The sequence below is a fragment of the Fusarium falciforme genome, chromosome 7, assembly GCF_026873545.1.
Source record: "Fusarium falciforme chromosome 7, complete sequence".
NCBI classification, from domain to species: Eukaryota; Fungi; Ascomycota; class Sordariomycetes; order Hypocreales; family Nectriaceae; genus Fusarium; species Fusarium falciforme.
In genome coordinates, this window is record NC_070550.1 from 321537 (window position 1) to 344611 (window position 23075).

Consider the following 23075-nt stretch of genomic DNA (forward strand, 5'->3'; position numbering starts at 1 on the left):
TTATAGCAGACATTTCAGGCATCTGAGAACTACATCCGATAGTGACCTCGGTAATAACATCGGGAAGATCACCATCGGGGCCGACAGAGTCCGCCAATGACGGCGTCCCGTTTCAACATTGTACCGCGTCATGTTATGTTCCCCCATTTCAATGTTCTTGTAAGGAAACAGAAACAATTGTTTAAAAGGAAGGTTATCTCTAGAAGATAAGGTCGTACAAGGATTACCATAACATTCTTTTCCAACGTAATTGATCCCTTCATCCCATATCTAATCTCACGATGCCTCACCACCCACTTCCAAATCAGCTCGGCATTGCAACACTGTCGCTGGGCCACTGTACAAAGCACAAGCTCCGAGATCGCATCCGAGCAGCTGCAGAAGTTGGCTTCGACGTCATTGACCTCTTTGACGAGGACTGGGCGGCATACCTTTCAGAAAATGGCCTTGATTCGACTGATCCTTGGGAGGCTACTGAATCAAAGCTCCGTGTAGCGCAACAGCTGCGCGAGCTGATCGAATCACATGGCATGAAAATCGCCTGCACACAGCCACTGAGGGATATTGAAGGAAATCTGGACCCCAGAGACAGACAGGCAGCGATGCATCGGGCTACCGCCAGATTCCCATTCATGCGCGCTTTTGATACCGATCTTGTCTTCATATGCAGCAGTATGAGGCCAGATGACGGAAAAATAGCGACCGCCGACTTTCAGACTGTTGTGAGGGACTTGGCAGAGCTAGGGGACCTTGCCGCTGAGTTCTCCAGGAAGGATGGTGGAAAGCAGATACGTATCGGCTATGAACCACTTTCCTGGGCACGCAGGAATTCCTGGGCTTCCGCCTGGGAGGTTGTCCGTGCAGTGGACCGTGTAAACGTGGGAATCATCCTAGACACGTTCAACATTCTCGCCGTCGAGTTCGCAGATCCATACTCCACCGTTGGGGAGGGCAGCATGCTGTACGCTTCACGAGATCAAGCCCTTCGGGTCCTCGGTGAGTCGATGGCATCCATGGCAGCGACTGTCAGACCAGAGAAACTTTTCTTTGTACAGGTCGCCGACGCCGAGAGGATGGCAGGTCGAGGCTTCAAACTGGCGGAAGATCAAAGCGTGCCCCGGTTATTACCGTGGTCACGCTCGCATCGACTGTTCCCCGAGGAACAGAGGCGGGGGGGATATTTGCCAGTTGAGATGGTGGTGTCTGCAATTTTAAAGATGGGATACACTGGGCCTTTATCCCTGGAGGTTTTCTCTCATTCACTGCACATTCCGGGGCGAGAGGTTCCCCTTCAACTGGCAACGCGAGGAATCACTGGGTTGAAGTCTCTTCTCGACAGGGCGACCCAGAAGTCAGGCGAGCACCATGATGATTCCAGGGCGAAGCTTTGAGCAACAAAGACTACCAACGACGTATTAAGCAGCGGTTTTAGTCAATATTGTTAATCGTCTCTGGAATCTCTATGCCCATGCCCCAGATGGAAGAATTTGATATTGACCCTTTGGGAATATATTTGTTGTTTCCTGAACGAAGGTTGAAACGACTTTTAAGCTCTAGCCTAGGTGTTTCAAGAGGCAGCCCGGAGCACAATACTCGGCCCAAGTTCAACTGTAGACACCACATGAACCAAACTGTCTGAGTGCACATGGCTAGAGGCATCCATTGATCTAAGCCACCCATATAGATATGAACGGTGTTGGTTACTTCGAGGCATCTGGGTACATGGGTTCCACGAGGAATCAAGAGACCACATACACTACCGAATTCCCCTCGAGAACAAAGTATATTTACTTTCATCACCACAATAACGTACACATCTAGCGAAGTCAAACACAGCTCAGCAGAGAGCCAATCGCTAATTAGTACTGTGGGGTTCTGGCGCGTCCTTATTGCGCTCGGCACAAGAATCGCGTGGTCTACAGCACGAGGTGTCACACGGGGGCACTAATTACCCAAATCATGAATGCCACGTTATCACCACGACGTCACTTATGCATCCAAGTACCAAGTATAACTACACTGCGAGCAATAATTCCGTATTATGAATTTGCATACTGCTCAACCACAAGTTAAGAAAAAAAACTGTCTCTTAACCCCCTAGACATGAGACTGTGTAGAGAATCAAGGAGGAACATCCCTTTACATGTGCTCGGCATTTACCATCGTGATTTTCCACAACAAACTTGACTGCCCTGTCACCTGGGAAAGAGATGGGTCTCGCGGGACGTATTATGGTCTGACATCCTCGCCATGTGACGGACCAATGGATTCGTGTGGTAGACGAGGCGGCTTGAACTCTAAGTGTAAACCTCGTGCTAGAGAGCAATCGCATGTCGGATGGAGGAACGGCGCTGAGGGCCTTCCAGGTTTCGGTTTTCTCGTTAAAACGCTCGGCGCACCCTTACCATGTGATTGCGTTTCCTGATGCTGTGACCATCCGATCTGGCCTTCTTTCCATCCCAAGCACACTTTCGAACCTGCAAAACCGCAGTCGTCACAATGTTCGGGCGTCGACGGAGACCCATTCTCGGCGCCGCCGTCGTCGTCGGCGCATCCAGGTCTGCCGCCAGGCACGAAGTAGAAAGGCAGGCAGCTATGAACACCCAGCGCGAGTTGGAGATACAGCGCGAGGTCGAGCTGCAGAGACGCAATGAGGAAGAACAGGAACGACGAATGCAGCGCGCCGTCGATGAAGCGATACAGAAGGCGGCCGTTGAAAACCCAGCTCCTCAGCCCAGCGCCGCTGCACTTGCACCACCACCGCCACAGCAGTATTATAGCGCCCAATCGCCGATACCCGTTCAAACACAGGACATGGGGTTGACAATGCCAGGGCAACCCTACACACCTGGTATAAACGTATCGCCCGGCATCCAGCCGGAGCAACTCATGCCGTCTCCTCCACAGCCGCCGGCATACTCGCCACGATCTATATCACAAGATGGAAGGCCAAGGAGTGCCCAAGGCATCAGTCCTACAGTGCCCGCTGCAGGGTTAACAACTAAATATTGCACTCAATGTGGCTTTGCTTGCCAAGTTGGGGATAGGTTCTGCCGTCAATGTGGTGCGAAGCAAGTTGGCCCAGAGGGCAAAGTTGAGTGACTGGCTGGTATTGACTAGCACTCCCTTTAGGACTACAGGTGAGTATCATATCATATGACTAAATCTGCTCCTACCACGGGCTATGTGACTCAGAAATGTCAGCAGGTCTTTAAGAGCACCTCGCAAGGAGAACCCCGTCACAGCACTCATACGACCCTACCCACAGAAGGATATAGCAGACCAACTCCAGTCACTCATGTAGTGAGAAATCAAGAACTTCGTTGCAGTAAACAATCCCCCGTTAAATGTGATAGTGGATTTGTCACTTTTTAATACTGTGGTATAGGAAGTGGAGAGGATAGGTTATTCATAGTAATTTCAGATCTTATTTAGCTGGGGATCACAAGTGCGATTTGTATTACGGACTAAATCCACATATTATGCTAAGCCCACCCCTCACCACGTTCTCCTCAAAGTTTTTCATGTTTTTATTAGACAACCTGTTTTTTTCTGTGGATTGGATCTCTGCTAGAAAACCGTTGCTTGGTGTTAATAATGCCAAAACTTGATGAAAAGTTACCCCAAGAATGACCCGAAAGAGTTCCAACCAGCCACTGTTTTATGGAAAGGAACATCACAGACCATGAGCTTTCAACTTCTTGCGAGCTCAGAATGGTTTCGGAGACATAGCTAGTGACCGAGAAACGAGGTTCATGGGAGATGATGCATGAATTCCATCGCATCACATCCCATTCATGGCATGACAATGTTAAAGCTGGGGTCGCCTGGGTCGAGGAGGGCAGCGAGACGTTCCAGCGCTGTGCTGTCGCCAGTAATCTCTACGCCTGCCTTTACAAGTGCCTCAGGGTTGAGCCCAGACACCGCAATCACAGGTAGGGTGCGAGTCGTCGTAGTGAGGGTCACATTGGCGCTGGTCGACGGGACAGCCCTGGTATAGACGAGGACGCCGTTGGAGAGCCACAGGCGATAGCGGTAGGGCTGATCGCTGAGCACCACGTCAATCGAACATTGCTCGTGCCAGGCCTTGGGGCCGTTGATCTGGATGGCGAGGGAATCGAAGAGCATCTCGGGTGTGAGCTGGGCAATCACGTCGGCCGAGGCAGCTTTCGTTGGCGTGCCAAAGGTGTGATTTTGGCGCAGCTCGGTGGCTCCCGACATGTAGAAATTTCTCCAGGTGCCGTTCTCGGCCCCATATCCAAGCTGCTCGTAGGTATCGGCCAGCAAACCTCGCGCGCCCGAGTGGTCCGGTTCGGCGAAGACGGCGTGGTTGAGGATCTCCGCTGCCCAGCGGAGGTCGCCCTCATCAAACGCCTTTCGGGCCTTGATAACGATCTGGTCTACGCCACCAATAAGTTCGACGTAGCGTTTGGCCCTCTCCACGGGCACGTGCTGCCATAGATGGGCCGGGTTGCCGTCGAACCAGCCCATATAACGCTGATAGATAGCCTTTACGTTGTGATTGACCGAGCCATAGTAGCCGCGGGCATTCCAGGACTTCTCGATGGCTGGCGGCAGAGTCATCTGCTCCGCAATCTCTGGACCGTTGAGGCCCATGTTCAGCATGCGCAGTGTCTGGTCGTGCACGTACGCGTAGAGGTCGCGCTGGCAGGTGAGGAACTCGACAACCTGGTCGGCGCCCCAGGTAGGCCAGTGGTGAGAGGCGAAGACGACCTCGGCCTTGCCACCAAACATGTCAATCGTCTCGGTCAAGTAACCAGCCCATGCACGCGGGTCACGGACCAGGGCTCCGCGCAAGGTCAACAGGTTATGAAATGTGTGGGTGGCGTCCTCGGCCGCACAAAGTGCTTTGGCCTCTGGGAAGTAGATGAGCATCTCAGAAGGTGCTTCGGTGTCTGGTGCCATCTGGAACTCCATACGGACGCCGTCAACAATTCTCTCCTCGCCCGTCTTAGTAATCTCGTCGGTGGGCGCAATGAGTGTGATGGTCCCGGTCGAGACCGTCTGCCCGAGTCCGGCTCCAATTTGGCCCTGCGGTCCACGGTCGAGGGCAGCGCCGTACATGTAGGCGGCACGGCGGCTCATGGCGGTGCCTGCATACACGTTCTCGGCTACTGCGTGTTTGAGGAAGCCCTCAGGTGCCAAAACCGGCACCGCTCCCGAGTCAACTTCTTCCTTGGAGATAAAACCTTTGACTCCGCCAAAATGATCGACGTGGGAGTGCGTATAGATAATGGCCTTCACAGGCCTCGAGCCACGATGCTCTCGGTAGAGCGAAAGCGCGGCTGCCCCGGTCTCAGCCGACGTGAGAGGATCGATGATGATGACGCCTTTGTCACCTTCGACAAAGGTAGTGTTGGAGAGGTCGAGGCCTCGTACCTGGTATATGCCCTTGACAACTTTGAAAAGGCCGTGCAAAGCGCTCAGCCTTGACTGGCGCCACAGGCTCGGGTTGGCCGTGGTAGGCGACTCTTCCTTGAGGAACTTGTAGACATCGTTATTCCACACAATCCCACCATCTGCGTCAGTGACGATGTTGGGCTCGCGGCGACCAACGAAGCCTCGTCTTGCCTCCTCAAAGTCTCGGGTGTCCTCAAAGGGGAGGCTATTCCGTATCTCTTCCTGGTGCTTAATAATCGGCTCGGCCGCAAGCTTAGAAGAGGCCATATTTGGAGTTCCAGTTGCTCACATCAAAGCTGAAAGGATAAAATAGTCACGTAGTCGGCAGATGATTTTTCAATGAAATGATGTCTGTGTTGTCAGAGGCTTGTTCAAGTGGAACAGATTCTCAACCCAGTATGATGATATCTGAACATCGCTCTATCCGCTCTATCCGCTCCATCCACCCTCATGGCAACCTCCATCCCCACACACTAGCTGACTACAAGTAGCCAATCCCAACTGCGGGGGTGAACCTTCATACACGATGACGAGATCATCTGCACCCTCCTTTGCTGCCCAGCTATTGTGCAAGTGGCTCGCTTGGATGCCAGTGACGTGAGATTTGCGGTGACCCTCCTGGAGGGAGAGCTAATACTGTATCAGCGTACCTCGTACTCTGCCTCCTCCTTCCCCAGAACACCTGTAGATCCGACAGAGGGTAGAGATCGGGCGGGAGATATCAAGTGCCTGAGGTGATTAGTTAGTCATTTCGTCTATTCGCTTGCTTTACCTCTCCATATGCACGCTCTGTTTGTCCTTGGAGGGAGTGGGCGCTGCAATGAGCGCTTGGTTATGCCCAACAACCCTAGGCTCTCCTGAGTCAAAAGCATGCCCATGAAATCCATGAGAAATGGAATGGGATTGGAACAAGTAGCAACATTCTGTCATGTAGGTCTCTTGAATAATGCTCGCGTCGGTCAAACACGGTCGCAATCGGTAACAATCTTGGATGGCTACCACGTTCCAGGGCCTCTGTCTAGACAAGCCCGGGGTGCAAGCAGGCAATAGCCTTACATGACTTCAACAAGGACCACTAGTTCTAAAGAGGTTTGTCTGTCGCGTCTGCAGGTTTGTTGAGCGGCTCAGAATCAAGAGAATAAGTATTCTCCGTCTTCCGCTGGAAGATAGGCTGCACGACTGTTGTGGCAGGCTGAACGATAAGGTCTAGAGAGTGGAAAGTAATGATGCGTAATCGCGAAATCGTCTTTATCCTCATACCCGTCCTGGTGACGCTGGGCTGTATTACTGGATGTGCTTGATCCATAGATGGCCTAGCAGTTCTTCGAGAACTCAGGGTAGGACGAAAGACATCTACTCCTTTCAATGCGAAGCGGCCCACCTTTCTTCTGCGCACTTCTGATCCTCACATCGTAAAGGTCGCAAAGGTGTTCATCTCAAACGCCGTAAGTACCGAATCCCCCCTGAAGGATATCAAGGAAGAGTAGCTTAAGGCTGATACAAACAAATCCTTCAACACACGATGCAAAATGCGGCGACCTCTCTCTCTATCTTGGAGAGTACCCAGCATCGGTATAGCACTAGTCAATTTATAAGAATTAGGGAACTAACAAAGGAAATTGAATAGCTATGTACTTATGTATATATATTTAAGCTCATATCGTAAGGATTAAGGCCCTTGGTGCGACAAGCTAGACGTGAAACCGGATATATGACCCCCTCCTTTACAGGTAGTGAGGTATTTTTTATAAACATCGTCACTCTTATTAAAAGACGACTTTGTTTACAAGAGTCCCAATATTTGTTATCTCAACTTCGACTATGTCCCCATCCTTCAAGTTACGCTTGGGGTTCTGGAAATACCCAATCCCTGGTGGCGAGCCCGTCATAATCACCGTACCTGCTGGCAGAGTTGTTCCTGGGGCACGGTTCAGTTCATGAGACGAGAAGAGCGATATCTTGCACTTCAACTCACCTTGGGAAAGGAAGCTGACCAGGGTCTCCGGGCTGTGTATCAAGTCACAGAGACTATTCTGAAACACAGTGCCGTTCACCTTTGTGATGATCCTCTTGTCCCCCACGCTGCCGAACGTCTTCGCGTTTGTGAGGATCGGTCCCAGAGGCGCAAACCCGTCATAGGCTTTGCATCGGGTGAATTGGCCGCCGCCACGCTTTGGGTCTTGGTAAGATCGTGCAGTCAAGTCATTGCCGATGGTGTACCCGAGGATGTAGTCGGAGGCTTCTTCGACCTTGACATCTCGCGCATGACGCGACAACACGATACAGAGCTCTCCCTGTGGCAACAAACATTGGATTAATTAGAGGTCTTCCTTGCGGCGGTGGAAAGAGACGATCCGTACCTCGTAGTCGAGAAAGCCGTTGGCCGCGATAGGAGGGATTGACACTTCCCCTGGTCCTGCTAAAGCCCCTCTCGGTTTGTACCACATAACGGGATCTAAAGGAACAGGGAGCTGTATATGAGGGGGGTCGGTAGATTAGTCAACCGCAAAGACTTGGGCGACAATGACATCGGCTCAGGTAGGTCGGCCTCACATTCGCTTCCTTTGCATGTTCCCTGTAGTTTGTCCCAATACAGATGATGTCTCCTTCAAACGGTAGTGGGGAGAGGATCTGTGTCACCAAGTCAGTGTTCTGCATGAACTCGATAATATGCTTCCCGTTGATTGCTGTCGGGTTTGCTTGAACTGTACCTTGACGACCTTGACAACCCTACCGTTTTGCTCAAGCAGATCTGCAAAAGAAGCATACCCCGTCACGGTTGAGTTTACTATCTCGGAGACGGTTTGGGGGGCTTGCAGAGAAGCGAGGTAGGTCTGACCCTCGTCATCTAGAAACCGTATCAAATGCTTCCAAGTAGACATTATCGGAATGTGGAATATTTACGCCGCAAGGAAATCCTAAACGATTGTTGGACTTGAATCAGATATCCTGCCGCCTTGGGATCTATGGTAGCTCTTCAAAGAGCATCAAATAGTGTTTGAATCATTGCCAGAGATATAGTTCTACACGATCTCCTTAGTCTTTCTTTCTATCAACCCACCCGGAGCAACTTCAGATCGTTTGTAAGCAAACATTAATCCTGAGCTCGTCTCCTCCGTAGAGTTTCATCTAATGTGGAGGAGGGGGACGGACCGGAGGGACTTGGTTGACCCACCAGGAATTTCATTTATTAAGTTCCTCCGGATCTTCACGACTAGCCCAGAAAACATGTTAGCGCCGGAGGAACCTGGATTCCACTGAGAGAGAGCCTAAGATATGCCTGATGACATGACTTTCTGGACAATCGCGCGTTGGGGATTGCAAAGGCAGGCAAGAACGCCGAATGAGATCATCTTGGAGTGTTCATATGGATATGACCAATACAGTTCACCACTATCCCAAAGCACCTCAGTCTACGAGTTCTTGAATAGATTCCTAATGTTCAACACAATTCTCTTGAGGTCGGTACACTACATCCAGTCAAGCGAGACCGGGTATCTCAAGCTGCCGTGGCCCTTGTCCCATCAGCGGTCATATCTGCAGGAAATTCAGGTCCCCATACAGATAGCGGCCCGACCTTGCTCCGCTTGGTGCCCGTCTTGATATTCACGAGATCGCCGTCGGCGTAGTGCTCTATGGTGAACCCACTGGGGTCTCTCCAGTAGTCGAATATCTGAGACCCCAAAATGTGTCTGCCCACACCCCAGACAGAGCAATAACCCTTGCTGGCCAGCCAGTCGTGACCCAGGAGCTGGGTGTCAAAGTCCTCCACCTCGTAGGATGTGTGATGCATGCGGTCATGCTCCCCCGGGGGCGCACGTGAGAGGAACAGCGAGTGATGGTCGGAGAAGCGCTCCCCCAAATCCAGATGCAAGAAGGTGATGACATCCAGCTCTCCGTTTTCTCCGTCATACTGCACATCCGAAGGAACAAAATTGAAATTGTCTGTATACCATGTGACTTCCTTGGCCCAGTCTCCGACGATAAAGCCGTAGTGGCCCAGTTTATGGACCGTGGCAGGGCCATGGTGAAATCTCTGGAACTGGCCTGTAGGTGACATTAGCTACTAACCTCTGGCTAGCTAGCCACCGGGAACAAGACTCACCAAATCTTTTCTTGACAAGACTGCCGTTGAAAGGACCTTGGCTTTCGACAAGCGCAGACGACGCGGACTCGTTGGTACTTCTCTCCTCTTGCCCATGCACAACATGGAAAAAGAACCCAGAGGGGCTCTTCAACGTTACTTGGCGGCCACCGCCTGGAAACGGAGACAGCTCTGAGACCACGGCACCGTCGAGAGCCGCGGCCTTATCGAAGTCGGCTTCCGTCTGAGCAACGAAGGCCGCACCACCGAAGGCCTGAGCTCTTGTGGATGATTTGCGAGCGACATAGCAGTAAGGATCCTTTCCGTAGCCACGGTAGAGGTTCACGCCCGTATCCTGGTAGGCTGGGATAAGCCCAAAGTCCTTGGCAAACTCATCGAACTTTTCCAGATCCGGATGTTCAAAGTAGACGTGCGCAATTCGTTCGAGTTGGATCTTGGAAGGATCGTTATTAATTTCGGGAAGCACTGAAGCCATGGTGTTTAGTTTGTTCATGGATGGAGGCTGGATCTTGATACTCGTTATTGTGAGAGGACAACTTTGGCTCCAGGTGAGGGGCGCCAACTACGACTTAAACGGTTCAGTTGAGACTGGGCTACAATGGCCCAAGGGATATTGACTCAGAATGATACAGTTGCACAATTACGTGTCCGCCTTGGGTTAATTGGCAACGCCGGAGGGACTTCTCGGACTATTGTGAAGATCTTCCGGCAGCATGTAGCAGCGGAGGAACATTGCTCCCGTGTGATCGCTTGGCACCTATCGGCGATGAAACATCTAGTTTGGTTTCAGTATGCCAGGACAGAGGCAGAAGTGTGATATTGGTTTGGTTCCAACAAGTCCAGACTCTCAAGACTTAAAGGTGTCGTTCCCTTGAGTACGGCTCTTGGGGCTCACGACATAACAAGAAAAGAGGCGTCAAGATCATTACAGTACCTATCAAACTCAATGTCACTAATCACCGGGGGCAAGATCATCATCATCTTTACCGTCATTCTGGTCGGCTGGCTTGTCAGTCTCGTTCGCACGGCCTTGCGCCCTGGGCTTCGTAACATTCCCGGCCCTTGGGTGGCAAAGTTCACCCAAGCCTGGCGCATCGGACTCGTCTGGAAAGGCAATGCCCATGAGCAGTATAAATCCCTTCATGAGAAGTATGGCCCGATAGTTCGGACCGCGCCCAACGTGGTTGACATATCCGACCCGACCTCAATAGCAACCATCTATGGCATCAGCTCCAAGTTTCTCAAGGTATGCAAGACCCGACGGGCGGATGGCATGTGGAAGAAAAACTGACATCAGGCTCCGAGATAGTCGCCGTTTTATCAGACTTTGTCGGTCTTTTACCAGAACGAAGTGATGAATAGCATGTTCACAACGACCGATCCCCAGGAGCACAAGGCTCTCAAGCGACCAGTGGCGCAAAAGTTCTCAATGTCTTCGCTGCGGACGCTGGAATATCTCGTCGACCCCTGCAGCGACATATTCACAAAGGCCATGCTCGATTTGCAAGGACAAGTGGTTGATCTAGGTGAGTGGGCTCAGTGGTATGCCTTTGACGTCATTGGGGCCATCACATTCTCCCGACGTTTTGGGTTTATGGAAAATCGCAAGGACGTCCAGAATATCATCTCGGGCATCGAGTTGGGGCTCGCATATGCGGGAATCATTGGACAGGTGCCATGGCTGCACCGATATCTTCTGGGCAATCTCACCTTGAGAAGGATCCTCCACAGACTCGGGGCTCCAGATCCGATAGCCATAGCAACAGAGGCAAGTACAGAGATAGTTACCATGCGTAATGGGTCAACGACTGACAGATAGGGCGTGGTAGATGGTTTCAGATTGCATCAAAGAGTACGACTCGCAGCCATATTCGAGCGAACGAGCAGACTTCCTGGCCTACTTTCGGCAGGAACAAAAGTCGACGGGCCAGCAGATGAGCCAGCGAGACTTGATGAATCATTTAATGAACAATCTGTATGTCTGGGACCGAAACTGTTAGAAACGTTCTGACACTGGCCCACAGATTGGCAGGCAGCGATACTACTGGGATTTCCCTCAGATCCATCTTTTATTATCTGCTCCACGACAAGTCCACATACAAGACCTTGCAAAACGAGATTGACGAGGCAAATAGAGCGGGCAAGCTCTCTCCCATCATCACCTTTTCTGAGAGTCTTGAACTTGAATATCTGTAAGCCTCTTTCTCCTGTCTTCTCCAGCAGAGTGCTTTTTTTGACGACACCCATAGCCAAGCATGCATCAAGGAAGCTCTACGCATGCACCCTGCTGTCTCGTACCCGCTCGAGAGAGTGGTCCCTCCAGACGGGGTCCGCTTGTGTGGGGAGTATCTGCCAGGTGGCACCATAGTCGGTGTCAACGCGGCCGTCATCCACCGCAACCGTGACATATTTGGGCAAGATGCAGATACTTTTCGGCCTGAGCGGTGGCTACACAGCAGCGAGGAACGCATCAAGTTGATGGACCGGCACAACCTGGCGGTAAGTAGCCGGATGGATGATGGGTTCTTCTGACGGACAAGAAGGAGCTGACCGCACGACATGTAGTTTGGTGCGGGCGCGCGGACGTGCATCGGCAAGAACATCTCCATCATGGAGATGTCCAAGTTCGTACCGCAGGTGTTGAGGGAGTTTGACCTGGAGTGGGCGTCGAGTGAGCCATGGTGGAGGGTGAAGACGTATTGGTTTGCTAAGCAGACGGGGTTATTGGTGCGATTCAACCGGCGGGACAAGGTCTGTACGCAGGAACTGCCGTCCAAGATGCCGATACCGTAAGGAGCAAGGCGTCTTCTGAAGTGCAATATCCAGCCTCGATGCCATTGGCAGGTCGGAACAGTCGGGCGACAAGCCTCGTTTGAAATTGCGGGGAGGCCCTCGCCAGACAGGGATTCGCAAAGGTTACAGTAAGCTGTATCTCCTGGGGGTGTCACAAGACTACAGCAGGGTCACTGACTCCAGTATTAGAATCTTAACTGATCTGGCAGTATATTATAGAAGATGCGGATAAAATCTTAACCATATGATACTTGCCACTATACTGAAATATGCTGCCCCTTATTTGGTTAGATCCTTGTAAGTGGCCTTAGTGTAGTCTTGTGATACCCCAGGATGATCTCTGGTTGTGTTACGGCTGTAATTATTTCTGTTGAGTTGCTCCGAGGCCCCCGCCCCCTGGCCTGGCCTTGTGCAGCCTTTTGAATAAGTACTCCTACGAATGGAGTCAAAGTACGTGGCGTTATACCTAATGGAGCTTAACACAATCGACGAGATACATTTAGCCGGACTCGGATTGCGGGGAAGCCCACCACCCCTACTGCCGACCTCCTCCCGATGCATCCATCCACTTCATCCTCTACCTCTCACTGTGCTGTGCTGCCCATCCCTCTTCTCTGTATCCTCGTGTCTCTGTGCAACATACGTTGAAAGCCTCGCTACGGACTCGATAGCACACTTGTTACAAAATACCATCATGCTCCCTCAAACTTCGGGCACTCTCTCTGCTCATCCTGCCTCACCAAGACTGGACCCGACCGGTGGCAAGCAGGAAGCCGTCAAATTCCGGGTCTGTGATCATTGCAGAGTGTACGTCACTTGTCCAATCGGCCGCTTGCTGTTGCTTTGGACCCTTTCTCGCTGACACGGCACGCCGAGCCGCAGAAAAAAGACAAAATGTAAGCTTCCAACCCACCAGATATATCGTCGTGTTCGCTTGCTGATTTCCGCCCAGGTGACATGGCCCGCCCGTCCTGTGGAAGCTGCCGGTCCCGCCATGCTGTTTGCACCTACAGCAGGCGAAGAAGAAAACCTGGTATTCCTGCACACTCTGAGTGGGATTGTTGGGTATGACGGTAGCTGATCTTTGTCGCTTCGCAGGACCTCCCAAGGGCTGCCGGAAGGGGAGCAGATCCTTTTCCGATGCCAGTTCAACCGTTTCATCCGGGATTCTGGCACGTGGAAGCGCTCCATCCTTGTCCTCATCACTTGCAGAGGAGCGTGGCAGGCATGACGAGGCTATCGCTAACTCAATCTCCACCGCCAACTCGGCGGGATGGATGCTGATGGATCATGATGCCGTCGCAGAGTGGCCATGGCGCTACAATCTAGTCTGCGGCATCTCGCCACACTATCCGCTAGGCCAATCCTTTCCCAAGGACTGCCCAGGACTCAGTCCCGAGCTTGAAGCATATTTGTATGTGGCCCGGATTCTGTCGCAGTTGAAGCGCTCAAAAGCTGTCTGACACTCCTGGGCTTAGGTTAGATCTGTATTTTACACACCTCCAGCCGACCTATCCCTTATTCCGCCATTCCTATCCTTGCTTGTCAAGCCGCAAAATCCCAGATCTTTCACCCCGCCTCAGAATGGCCATCTATGCCGTCTCGGCTCGGTTTGCAAGCCCGGAGGTCCTCGGAGGCCCCGCGTCGTCCAAACGATTTGCTCAGCTCGCCATGAACCTCAATAAAGGCACTGATCTCACCATGGATGAGCTCAAGGCATCTGTCCTGCTCTATGTTTACGAAATGACCGAGTCTTTGAGGTGGGACACAGTGGCGGAAATCGCGAGGATCACCCGCATGGCAGAACTCTACTATGCTTTACACTTCGATAGCAGACCCGGCGAGTCGAGCAAGACCAGTATCTTCGACGACTGGATGCACTTGCAGAGCCAAGAAAGGGACATCGGCTCAGGTCCTGATGCCGAAGAATGGAACAGCGTATGGTGGTGCATCTACTCGCTTGACACGAGCTGCAGTGCTGTTACGTAGGCACAACCCAGGGATCCGATCCCGCCGTATTCAAGACTTCTATGCTAAGTCCGAAGGCAACAGGTCATTCTCCAATACCATCACCGACAACCTACAAGCAAAGATGGCACTGCCGGCAATGTCGGTTTCCGAGTTCACGAATCCATCGCTCTTTGACCAAGAATCATCTGAAGATGGGTTGCAGTTTATCAAGTCTTCGGCCGGCGCGAAGCACTGGGAGACCATGAGCATGATATTCTCCAAGTCCTCGTGCCGCAATCGGAACCTCTATTTCGGTGCATGTTCACTGATGCGAGCAGTTACCGAGCTCCGATCTCTCACGATACGGAGCCGTGGCCGTGACATACAGAAGCGGTTAAACGAGCTCGAGAGCGACTGCACGGCAACGTCTTTTGCACTCCCTCCGTGGTTTTTCAATCCAATACGTAACTTGGGCATTGCCGAGACAGACGAGGAACATCAGCGTCGGCTGGATGCGCTTCTTGTTTGGTCAGGGTGAGTCAATCAGTTGTCCGCCTGCACACATAACACAGCACTCATTTTAACAGGGCAAACGTATTGCTGTCCATTTGTGCAGCAAAGATCAGCAGCCACAGTGCTTGCTCGGAGCTGCAGGAGCTCCAAGTCATATGGCTCACAATCTTATCCAAGGCGAACGAGATGGTCCTGATAATCCAGAACTGGAAGCCTGGCTATTTTAAAGCCATAGATCCTATGTGCTCGTACCTGATACTGCTCGCCGCATCCGTGCTCGCATTCGATGGCGAGCTCGGCGCTACAAACGCGTCGATGCCATCTCAGTCGAGTGAGCATCTCGACCTTCTCCAGTTATTCCTAGATCAGATGGGAAATAACTGGCCAATAGGTGAGTGACAGTGCTCGCAAACATGCCAACTTTTGACGACTAACCTACACATTCTGCTGCAGCACGCCGTCTTTCAAGTACGTGATATTCAAAGGCATCCATAAAAAAAAATTTGAAAATTAATTTAGCTATGAACAGATACCTTGAAGTCGTTGCGGGCCAAGTTGTCGGGGCGGAAGCCGGTACACGAAGACGCCCTCAATTACCTCATCCACCTCACCAGCCCCCTCAACGGAACCCTCATGTGTTCTACCGAGAATGGCGTCGATACACAATCGCAGCTCACAGAGGATGCCTCATCATTCCGCTTCCCAGCCGCCAGTGCCTTGGCTGTCCCAGGGGACTCGAGCACGCATTCCAATGGAGAGTTGCCAGATAATGTTGACCCCCAACTTCAAAACTATCAGTGGCTCGACGAGTTTGATCTTGCAAGCTTGGACGATGTTACTGTGGGAATGGATCCGCAGTTATGTTTACAGCAACTTTGAGCAAGGTACTGGTTTGGCTCTCAACACGTCGTAGTCCACCCATACCGTACGAACTAATCATTTTCGAACGATCTTTGCCCCTAAATGGGGAGATTTGAGACTAGACTCATGTGGATGTCGATTTTCCAACCCTTTATTGAGGTAAAACTTATGTCCTGAGAGAATACCATGAATTGTTTCTCTTTCTAGCAACCTATCTACTCCTTCACCGCTTGTGCCATCATCTTCAGAGCAGCATGCAGTTGCAACTCCAGCTGCTTTGGGTTTCTAGCTTGTGAAAAGACAATGAAATCTGGACGGATCAGCGCATAGCGGGTCGCAGGTTGGAACCGATCCCGGAAAGCAGAAGGGTTGTAGTGCGGCATCAGTGGCTGGGCCATGGTCCTCACGGTGTCTTCCTCCGTGCCCAGAAAGAATCTGTTGGCCTTCAAGTACGACGGCAACTCGATACCATCGTTCGGAGTACCCTCGCACAGTTCAAGAACTTCCCCCGAGAGAAGGTACGGCGGCAGGTTTGCTTCATCGAGCACTTCCTTGATGCCCACCGCCTCCTCTTCGTCGGGGTGACGCAGGAGAAGAAGGGTAAGCACGCCACTTCGCCCCCAGAAGACCTCATCAGATAGCTGGGTAAAGCCGCTGGTGGTCTTGAGGCACACCTGGGCCGTCCTGAAACCTCCCCCTTCCTCCTCCAAAAAGAAGCCACCGTCCACTCCACGGTGACCGTCACTTTCGTCAAAGTTCAACCGCAGCAGTCTGTCCCGGACAGGGGGCAAGAGGTCCAACACTCCGCTGAGGACTTTGAGGAGGCCCACGAGGGAAGCAGACTTGCCAAGGAGTATGTTGCCGCTTCTTGCCGTGATGATGCTGGAGACGTCCACTCCCTTGCGCCGCTCTCGTGACCATCCCTCGAGCAGCATGTCGCGATGCTCTGGCGTAGAGAAACATGAATGGGGGTCACAGAGGAGCGCGAGCCTCCATGACAAGCCCAGCGCGTCCCGTATGCCGCTCGCTATCCCCTGGGCGCCGAAGGGGGGGAACACATGGGCTGCGTCACCTATGAGGGAGACGTTGCCGTGAAACCACCGATTCACGACCTTTTGCGAGAAGCTGAACCCGAATAGTAGCAATTAGCAAGGACCAAATGAATGGAAGCGACAAGACGCAAAATACAGGGTATGAAATAGCATTGGGGCTTACTTGGCTGGCGCACAACGCAAGACTTCCACGCAGTCCCATGGGAAGGAGACCGGTTCGTCTAGTTTCATACCCTTGCGACTTTTTTTTGACTTATTAGCTAACTATCATCTCTGTGTGCGAGATAAATACCTGAACATGTGCCCTGGAATGGTTATATGTGCCACCATCTGCTCTTTCAGATGCCCTTCAAGATCGTCGGGAATGTAATTTGGAGGCAGCTCGTATTCGAATCTAAAAACGTACGGTGAGAACTGCTAGATTCTCATCAACAGCGCGTGGCTTTGAACTAATACCTCCAGTATTTCTGCTGTCTCGGTCCGAATCGACCCGTTGCAATAGGCATCGTAGGGTGAGTGCAGAAACTAATCAGACCATAGTCAGTTATCAAGCGTAGCCAAGGGAGGAGAAACGGCGAGGAATCCTCTAACTTACTGGAATCCCCCAGGCCAGAAGGCATCCCACAGCTCTTCGGGTTGGTATCCGAGCTTCCACGGCGGAAAAGAAGGGTGCGAAGTTGGTGTTGGGAGAGTGATGCGCAGGTTGGCTGCAATCCAAGTCGCGTCGTACTTGTATCTGGGACACTGTTAGGTCTCGGAACTGTCACTGTCGCGGATATAAGGTTTGGCAGCCATCGTACAGTCCCTGAAGCTGCTGTATTCCTTTGGCCTCGAGATATCCCTTGCGGACGTATCCACGTTTGCCATCCGCGCCAACAAGATGCTTGCCGTGAATGTCTACCGTCTTGCCGTCTTCTCGTTGGTAGATCGCCTGGACGCCACCATCCACTTCGCGAATCCCTGTCACGGTGCAGTTCAGCCTCAGCTCTGCGTACTCGGACGCCTGTATCAAGCGGCGAAATTCCTTCTCTGGAGCCGAGGTCAACGATTACATAGCCCATCATCCAGGGGGCGGATGTCGCGTTCTCACCTAGCTCGGGCTGCAATAAGACAAATGCCGGCGGCAGTGCCTGCTCAAGCCAGTCGCGTTCATGCTCGATGCTGGCAAAGGGCTTGGAGGTGAAAGTATTCTGGTGGAAGTGGATACCCGTCATGACTGCAGTCCCACAACCGACTTAGCAGGATGTCTGATGCGGCAAATGTACCAGATTTTGACTAACCCTGCCCCAGCTCTTCTAATAGGGATCGGTTGACGCCGAGCAGGTTGACGATGCGTAGGGAATCACCAGCCATGGCGATCGCTCGTGGGTCGGTACATATCTCATAATTCTTCTCTAGCACGATAGACTTGTGTCCTTTAGTGTGACGCGACGTCAAAAGATAAAGAGTGAAACTTACTTTGATCTTGCGAGCGGCCAAAGCGATGGCCAGGGCGAGACCTGCTGGGCCTGCGCCAACAATGATGACATCGGTATTCGCCATTTTAGATGCTCTGATGATCAAAGCAAGCTGCCAAAGTTAGTCAAACTATCTGTGACGGGCCCAGCGCCTGTCTACAGTTCCGTCTTGTATTGATCTTCAATGAGAAGCCGTCAGACACCGCACCACAACCCCTACTCTTGAATCACCGAGATTCATGGGTGATAGTAGGCGGGATTCCTCCGAACGGAGAGACTAGTAGACTATGCGCCGGTCGTATAGGTACCCCCGGAGGAACCTGGGATGCAATTTCCGCCAGGTTCACTTGAGCAGCCCCGCACCGCCCGGAGGAACTCCCCTGTCTAGTGCCACCGTCAAGCCCAGGTGCCTCCGTTGATTGCCGAGGCATGGGATGGGATAGCGAAGCAGAGACTCTGTTAGCTGTGTGAATGATCCAATCAACCAAAGTACTATGCTATAAGAGAGTGTGTATGAAAGGTTGGAGATGGAGCAGTGGCCGGTTCACTTTGAAATTGCAAACACCTTGACTCTTTTCTTACAGATCTGGACTATCAACCAAGATGACAACCTGGGCTCATCCAAGCCCCCAACTGACAAAGCTGGATGCCTTCAGAAGACATGTCAACCTGAAGTACGATCTGGCCCTCGCCGACTACGAGCAACTGCACACGTGGTCGGTGGGCAAGACCGAGTTATTCTACCGGGAGATTTGGGACTTCTGTGGCGTCGTGTACTCAGCGCCTCCCAGTCGAGTTGTCAGTGACGGCTCCAGCATGTGGCCGCGACCAGAATGGTACCCCGGAGCCCGGCTGAACTTCACCGAGAACGTGCTCGCCGTGGGCCTGGCAACACATCCCGACAAGATCGCTGTGTCGGCGTGTCGCGAGGCGGGCACGCAGTGGAAGCATCTGACGTGGAAGCAGCTGGAGCGTGAGGTAGCTCGGTACGCGAGCGCACTGAAAATTGCCCACGTCAAGGCGATGGACCGTGTAGCAGGTATGAGAGCATCCTTGACTGATTTCTTCTGTGATATCTTGGCGTCAGCCTCACTGACCTTTACTTAGCCGTCATGACAAACTCTCTAGAGGCGGTGCTGATTCTGCTCGCCTGTGCCAGCATCGGCGCCATCTTCTCTTCCACTTCGCCCGAGATGGGGGCGACTGGGATTACCGAGAGGTATCTCCAGTCTCAGCCAAAGGTCCTGTTCCTCGAGTCTCGTGTCCTCTACGGAGGCAAGTGGCGAGACCTCAGCCGGAAGCTGGCAACTGTCGTTAAAAAACTAAAGGGTCAAGTCACTGGACTCCAGCAGGTCGTCGTCAGCGGCCCAACTTGGGAAGATGACACTGTGTGAGTGCTGGCCTACTCCAGGAGCCTACAGCAGGTTGCTAATTAGAGTCAGAATCTCCCTCAACAAGTTCCTCGACGTCCGACTAGAGCCCCTGCAGTTCCTGCAGGTCCCGTTTGACCATCCCGTCTACATCTTGTATTCGTCAGTATCAACCAGGAAGCTCCTTGGCGACCCAAACAAGAGCTAACTGGTCAGCAGATCCGGGACCACTGGCCCACCAAAGTGTACGAAGCAACGATTACTTTATCCGCTAAGTCATAGCACATATTTCCGGGCTCTGGAGAGGGAGGCTTCTGACTAGCTGTGGCTTAGGTATCTGTCACTCCGGAGGTGGTGCGCTTCTCAAGCATAAGATGGATATGGCGTTGGCGATGGACCTTGGCATCGACTCGATCTACTATCAGTATACAAGTGTGAGTCGCCTGGTTTGTCTCTGACCGTGAGATCGCTGACAAGATCTCATAGACTGGCTGGATGATGTGGAATATGCTTGTGGGAGCCCTCAGCGTTGGTTGTAAGATCATTCTTTACGACGGGAGCCCGCTCCATCCGAGACCGTCTTATCAACTGAGATTTCTCGAAGAACAAGGGTAAGCTGTCTAATATGATGGATCTTGGTTCACTCCTGTTACCAGAGGCTAACTGTGGTGTCGACATCAGCGTCACGCATTGGGGCACGAGTCCAAAATTCCTCGGGATGCTCATGCGAGGCCTCAGCGGTCCGTTACCGTCGCTGGCAGCCTTGCAGACAGTGCTCATATCTGGCTCGGCGCTCTCCCAGGAACTCTGTGACTGGTTCTACACAGTCTTTCCGAAAGAAGTCGGCCTCCATAATGGCTCGGGAGGGACGGACATGCTTGGAGGCAGTAAGTGGTCCTGCATGAGTCGAAGCTGGGGGATTGAATCAAGCTGATCAATGTTTGATAGTTATTGGCGGCAATAATCTAATACAGATACATGCTAACGAACTTGCGGCTGCCGCTCTGGGCATGAAGGTAGAGATCTGGGATGAGAACGGCAACAATATCGATGGCTCCGGGCAGAAAGGGGAGTTGGTCATCACGAAACCGTTCCCAAGCATGCCGGTGACGTTCTGGGGTGAAGGAGGAGACGAAAAGTACCGAAATGCCTACTTTGATACCTTTCCTGACGTCTGGTGCCATGGAGACTTTGTCAGCAGGGATATCAAGACCAAGGGCTACCTGATCCATGGTCGCAGCGACGGTGTCCTCAACCCTGGTGGTGAGAAGGCCTCCCCATTTTTATGTTTTGACGCGAGAAAACTGACCGTTTTCAAGGAGTTCGATTTGGCACTGCCGAGATATACGACGTGGTCAGCAGATTCACCGAGGTGGACGACAGTATCGCGGTAGGCCAGCGGCGACCCCAGGACCAAGAGGAGCAGGTTCTGCTATTCGTCAAGACGAGGAACGGCGTAAATTTCGACGAGGCGCTGGAGTCAAAGATCCGCGATGCCATAAAGACGTTGCTGAGCCCGAGGCATGTCCCAGCGCATATCCTTCACGTCAGGGACATTCCGTACACCATGAGCGGTAAGAAGGTCGAGAAGGCCGTGAATAGCGTCGTGACAGGGGAGAGAGTGCAGAACGTTGGCGCGATAAGCAACGCCGAGTGTTTAAAGGAATACGAGAAGTATGCCGGCCTGCCAGCTACAACGTGGGTCGCAAAGCTATAGAATTAGAGTTATTACTTATCAGTGACCGTGACTCGCAAACCATTGCCTTTTTCCTTGAAGACTTCGATATATTTCTGCCAACCACTTCACAGGTACACTCGGCATATTGTATTTTGGCGTTGTCATGGCCATTTTCGCTATTGGTGGCGCCCCAAATGATACTGCAGTAAGCTCAAGTCGCGTCCCGGGATGGCAATTCTCCAATGTGTCAAGCATTGGTGGGCGTCCTAGTTCCATCAAGACGAATCAGATAGTGAAAGAGTGTGTGTGCAGTGCTACATTGACGTGTCGTGAACTCGTTTGTGACATCCATTGGCAAGGTTGGGCGCCTCGGACAGTAGCTCTGAGGCATCACACGCTCCGATCTAACCAATCGGTAACTACCAAACAATCCGAGTCCGTCTGTCCTTTTGTGTGTATGCACGTCATCCAACCTGCGCTGGTTATTGTGTGGCATACTATTGGCACGGGTAGTTATGGTAGATTGGCAATCATACCACCTCGATTGGCCGTGATGACGAACCCCTGGCCTGGAGGGCGAGTCTCTAATTAAGGATCGCGGGGTCTCTGCCCGTTGGAGTTAGGTAGAGTGCCATTGTTGCTGACTAAAGATGATTTCCTCGCGAAAGATCGGAACGGAGTTGGCCGATGGCCTTGTTTAGAATGGCTGATCCGGCTTATTCTCGCGGCACCCAGTTCCAAGGACGAGACTCCCTGTCAATGCCAATGTCACCTAAAGCACAACTTCTCACTCTTTTCTCATGCTTCAAGCATTATCCACCACGACTCCTGTGATGTGTCACTATAATATGGAGGAAATCTCATTGAGCCGATATGGCATCGCCTAGACGAGATCTGAGGTGCTTGGACAATTTGAAAAGTCCCGAGATTCGGTAGATGCAAGCAAGGAACATGAATGAATCAGCAGATGTCCTACACGGAGGGTACTCAAGGCAATTGAGAAACCTGCCCATAACCCCACAAAGCCACGCCATTTACCTCCCTGCCTGTCAGGTCCTGTCACCAGACTCTGACGCTCATCGTACGAATCTCGCGACGACCAGATCCGGCCCCCTTCCACGACTGAGGACCATGGCTTGTGGTCTGACTTGGAGCTACCTCACCACTACGGGACGGACCGGCCAAGACAAGCAAGAGATTGAAACGGCACAGAATAGGGATGCGTGCCAAATGATATAAGAGAATGCCCTATTCATCCTTTCCGGACTCCCATTCAGATCATCATCTCATTCACTCACCCACACGACGAAACAATTGAGCCTCCTCCACTCATAACAATATAAACACAACTACACCACAGCCTCCACAGCCTCTAACCTTCATCATGACCACCAACTCGTTCGGCGGAGCTCTTCCTCCCTTCGATTTTCCGCCCCAGCCATCCCCCGCTATCTCTCGCATGGCTCGCGTCTCAAAGGCTCTTCCTGTCGTGTTGTTCACTACCGCAATAGCTGGTAAGTCTTCTCATCTCAACCTCCGCACACCTAGACCCCATGATAACATTGTTCTCCAGCCATCGCCTTCAAGGCCACCCAGGAAGCACAAACGCCTCGCTCGCCCATCGCTGTCTCCATGGCATCAGGACGCGCTTCAGCAGCTCCGAGCTTGGTACCTCGAGGGCAAGGGGGCGTTGACAAACAAAGCATCGGCGTGACGACGAAGCCAAACAACTCGGGCACTTAAAAATGCAGCGCAAAATCGATCATCAAACTGGGCACATGAACATGGAAGCGAGTTCGGGATCTTATTTGAATTTCCGAGTTGTAGGGCCGGCTCCTGTACATCTCATTTTAATCGTATAATAACTTTTGCGAC

At 52.2% G+C, this 23075-nt stretch overlaps 8 protein-coding genes across 8 annotated transcripts; 6 read left to right on the forward strand and 2 right to left on the reverse strand.

Moving 5' to 3' along the window:
• Window positions 1-281: 281 nt before the first annotated feature.
• NCS54_00879700 (AP-endonuc-2 domain-containing protein) lies at window positions 282-1192 on the forward strand (the record flags this gene model as incomplete). Its single annotated transcript, XM_053154165.1, has 2 exons — window positions 282-996; window positions 1056-1192. The coding sequence occupies 2 exons, from the start codon at window positions 282-284 to the stop codon at window positions 1190-1192; spliced, it is 852 nt and encodes a 283-aa protein (XP_053010140.1).
• Window positions 1193-2499: 1307 nt separating this feature from the next.
• NCS54_00879800 (Hypothetical protein) lies at window positions 2500-3005 on the forward strand (the record flags this gene model as incomplete). The annotated part of the gene is made up of 2 exons (XM_053154166.1): window positions 2500-2771; window positions 2834-3005. The coding sequence occupies 2 exons, from the start codon at window positions 2500-2502 to the stop codon at window positions 3003-3005; spliced, it is 444 nt and encodes a 147-aa protein (XP_053010141.1).
• Window positions 3006-7187: 4182 nt separating this feature from the next.
• On the reverse strand, window positions 7188-8303 carry NCS54_00879900 (FAA-hydrolase domain-containing protein; the record flags this gene model as incomplete). Its single annotated transcript, XM_053154167.1, has 5 exons — window positions 7188-7339; window positions 7397-7715; window positions 7782-7892; window positions 7975-8052; window positions 8133-8303. 5 exons carry the CDS (start codon window positions 8301-8303, stop codon window positions 7188-7190), a joined length of 831 nt encoding a protein of 276 aa, XP_053010142.1.
• Window positions 8304-8920: 617 nt separating this feature from the next.
• On the reverse strand, window positions 8921-10001 carry NCS54_00880000 (VOC domain-containing protein; the record flags this gene model as incomplete). The annotated part of the gene is made up of 2 exons (XM_053154168.1): window positions 8921-9468; window positions 9527-10001. 2 exons carry the CDS (start codon window positions 9999-10001, stop codon window positions 8921-8923), a joined length of 1023 nt encoding a protein of 340 aa, XP_053010143.1.
• Window positions 10002-10472: 471 nt separating this feature from the next.
• Window positions 10473-12319, forward strand: NCS54_00880100 (Hypothetical protein; the record flags this gene model as incomplete). Its single annotated transcript, XM_053154169.1, has 6 exons — window positions 10473-10772; window positions 10836-11309; window positions 11356-11501; window positions 11551-11718; window positions 11776-12025; window positions 12092-12319. 6 exons carry the CDS (start codon window positions 10473-10475, stop codon window positions 12317-12319), a joined length of 1566 nt encoding a protein of 521 aa, XP_053010144.1.
• Window positions 12320-13013: 694 nt separating this feature from the next.
• NCS54_00880200 (Zn(2)-C6 fungal-type domain-containing protein) lies at window positions 13014-15661 on the forward strand (the record flags this gene model as incomplete). The annotated part of the gene is made up of 9 exons (XM_053154170.1): window positions 13014-13126; window positions 13202-13215; window positions 13272-13352; window positions 13418-13733; window positions 13798-14304; window positions 14372-14803; window positions 14857-15173; window positions 15236-15250; window positions 15312-15661. The coding sequence occupies 9 exons, from the start codon at window positions 13014-13016 to the stop codon at window positions 15659-15661; spliced, it is 2145 nt and encodes a 714-aa protein (XP_053010145.1).
• A 3094-nt stretch (window positions 15662-18755) lies between these two features.
• On the forward strand, window positions 18756-21239 carry NCS54_00880300 (Acetoacetate-CoA ligase; the record flags this gene model as incomplete). The annotated part of the gene is made up of 9 exons (XM_053154171.1): window positions 18756-19191; window positions 19260-19542; window positions 19595-19684; window positions 19742-19767; window positions 19856-19956; window positions 20009-20133; window positions 20204-20409; window positions 20471-20785; window positions 20842-21239. 9 exons carry the CDS (start codon window positions 18756-18758, stop codon window positions 21237-21239), a joined length of 1980 nt encoding a protein of 659 aa, XP_053010146.1.
• A 1345-nt stretch (window positions 21240-22584) lies between these two features.
• NCS54_00880400 (Hypothetical protein) lies at window positions 22585-22943 on the forward strand (the record flags this gene model as incomplete). Its single annotated transcript, XM_053154172.1, has 2 exons — window positions 22585-22714; window positions 22774-22943. The coding sequence occupies 2 exons, from the start codon at window positions 22585-22587 to the stop codon at window positions 22941-22943; spliced, it is 300 nt and encodes a 99-aa protein (XP_053010147.1).
• Window positions 22944-23075: the final 132 nt, after the last annotated feature.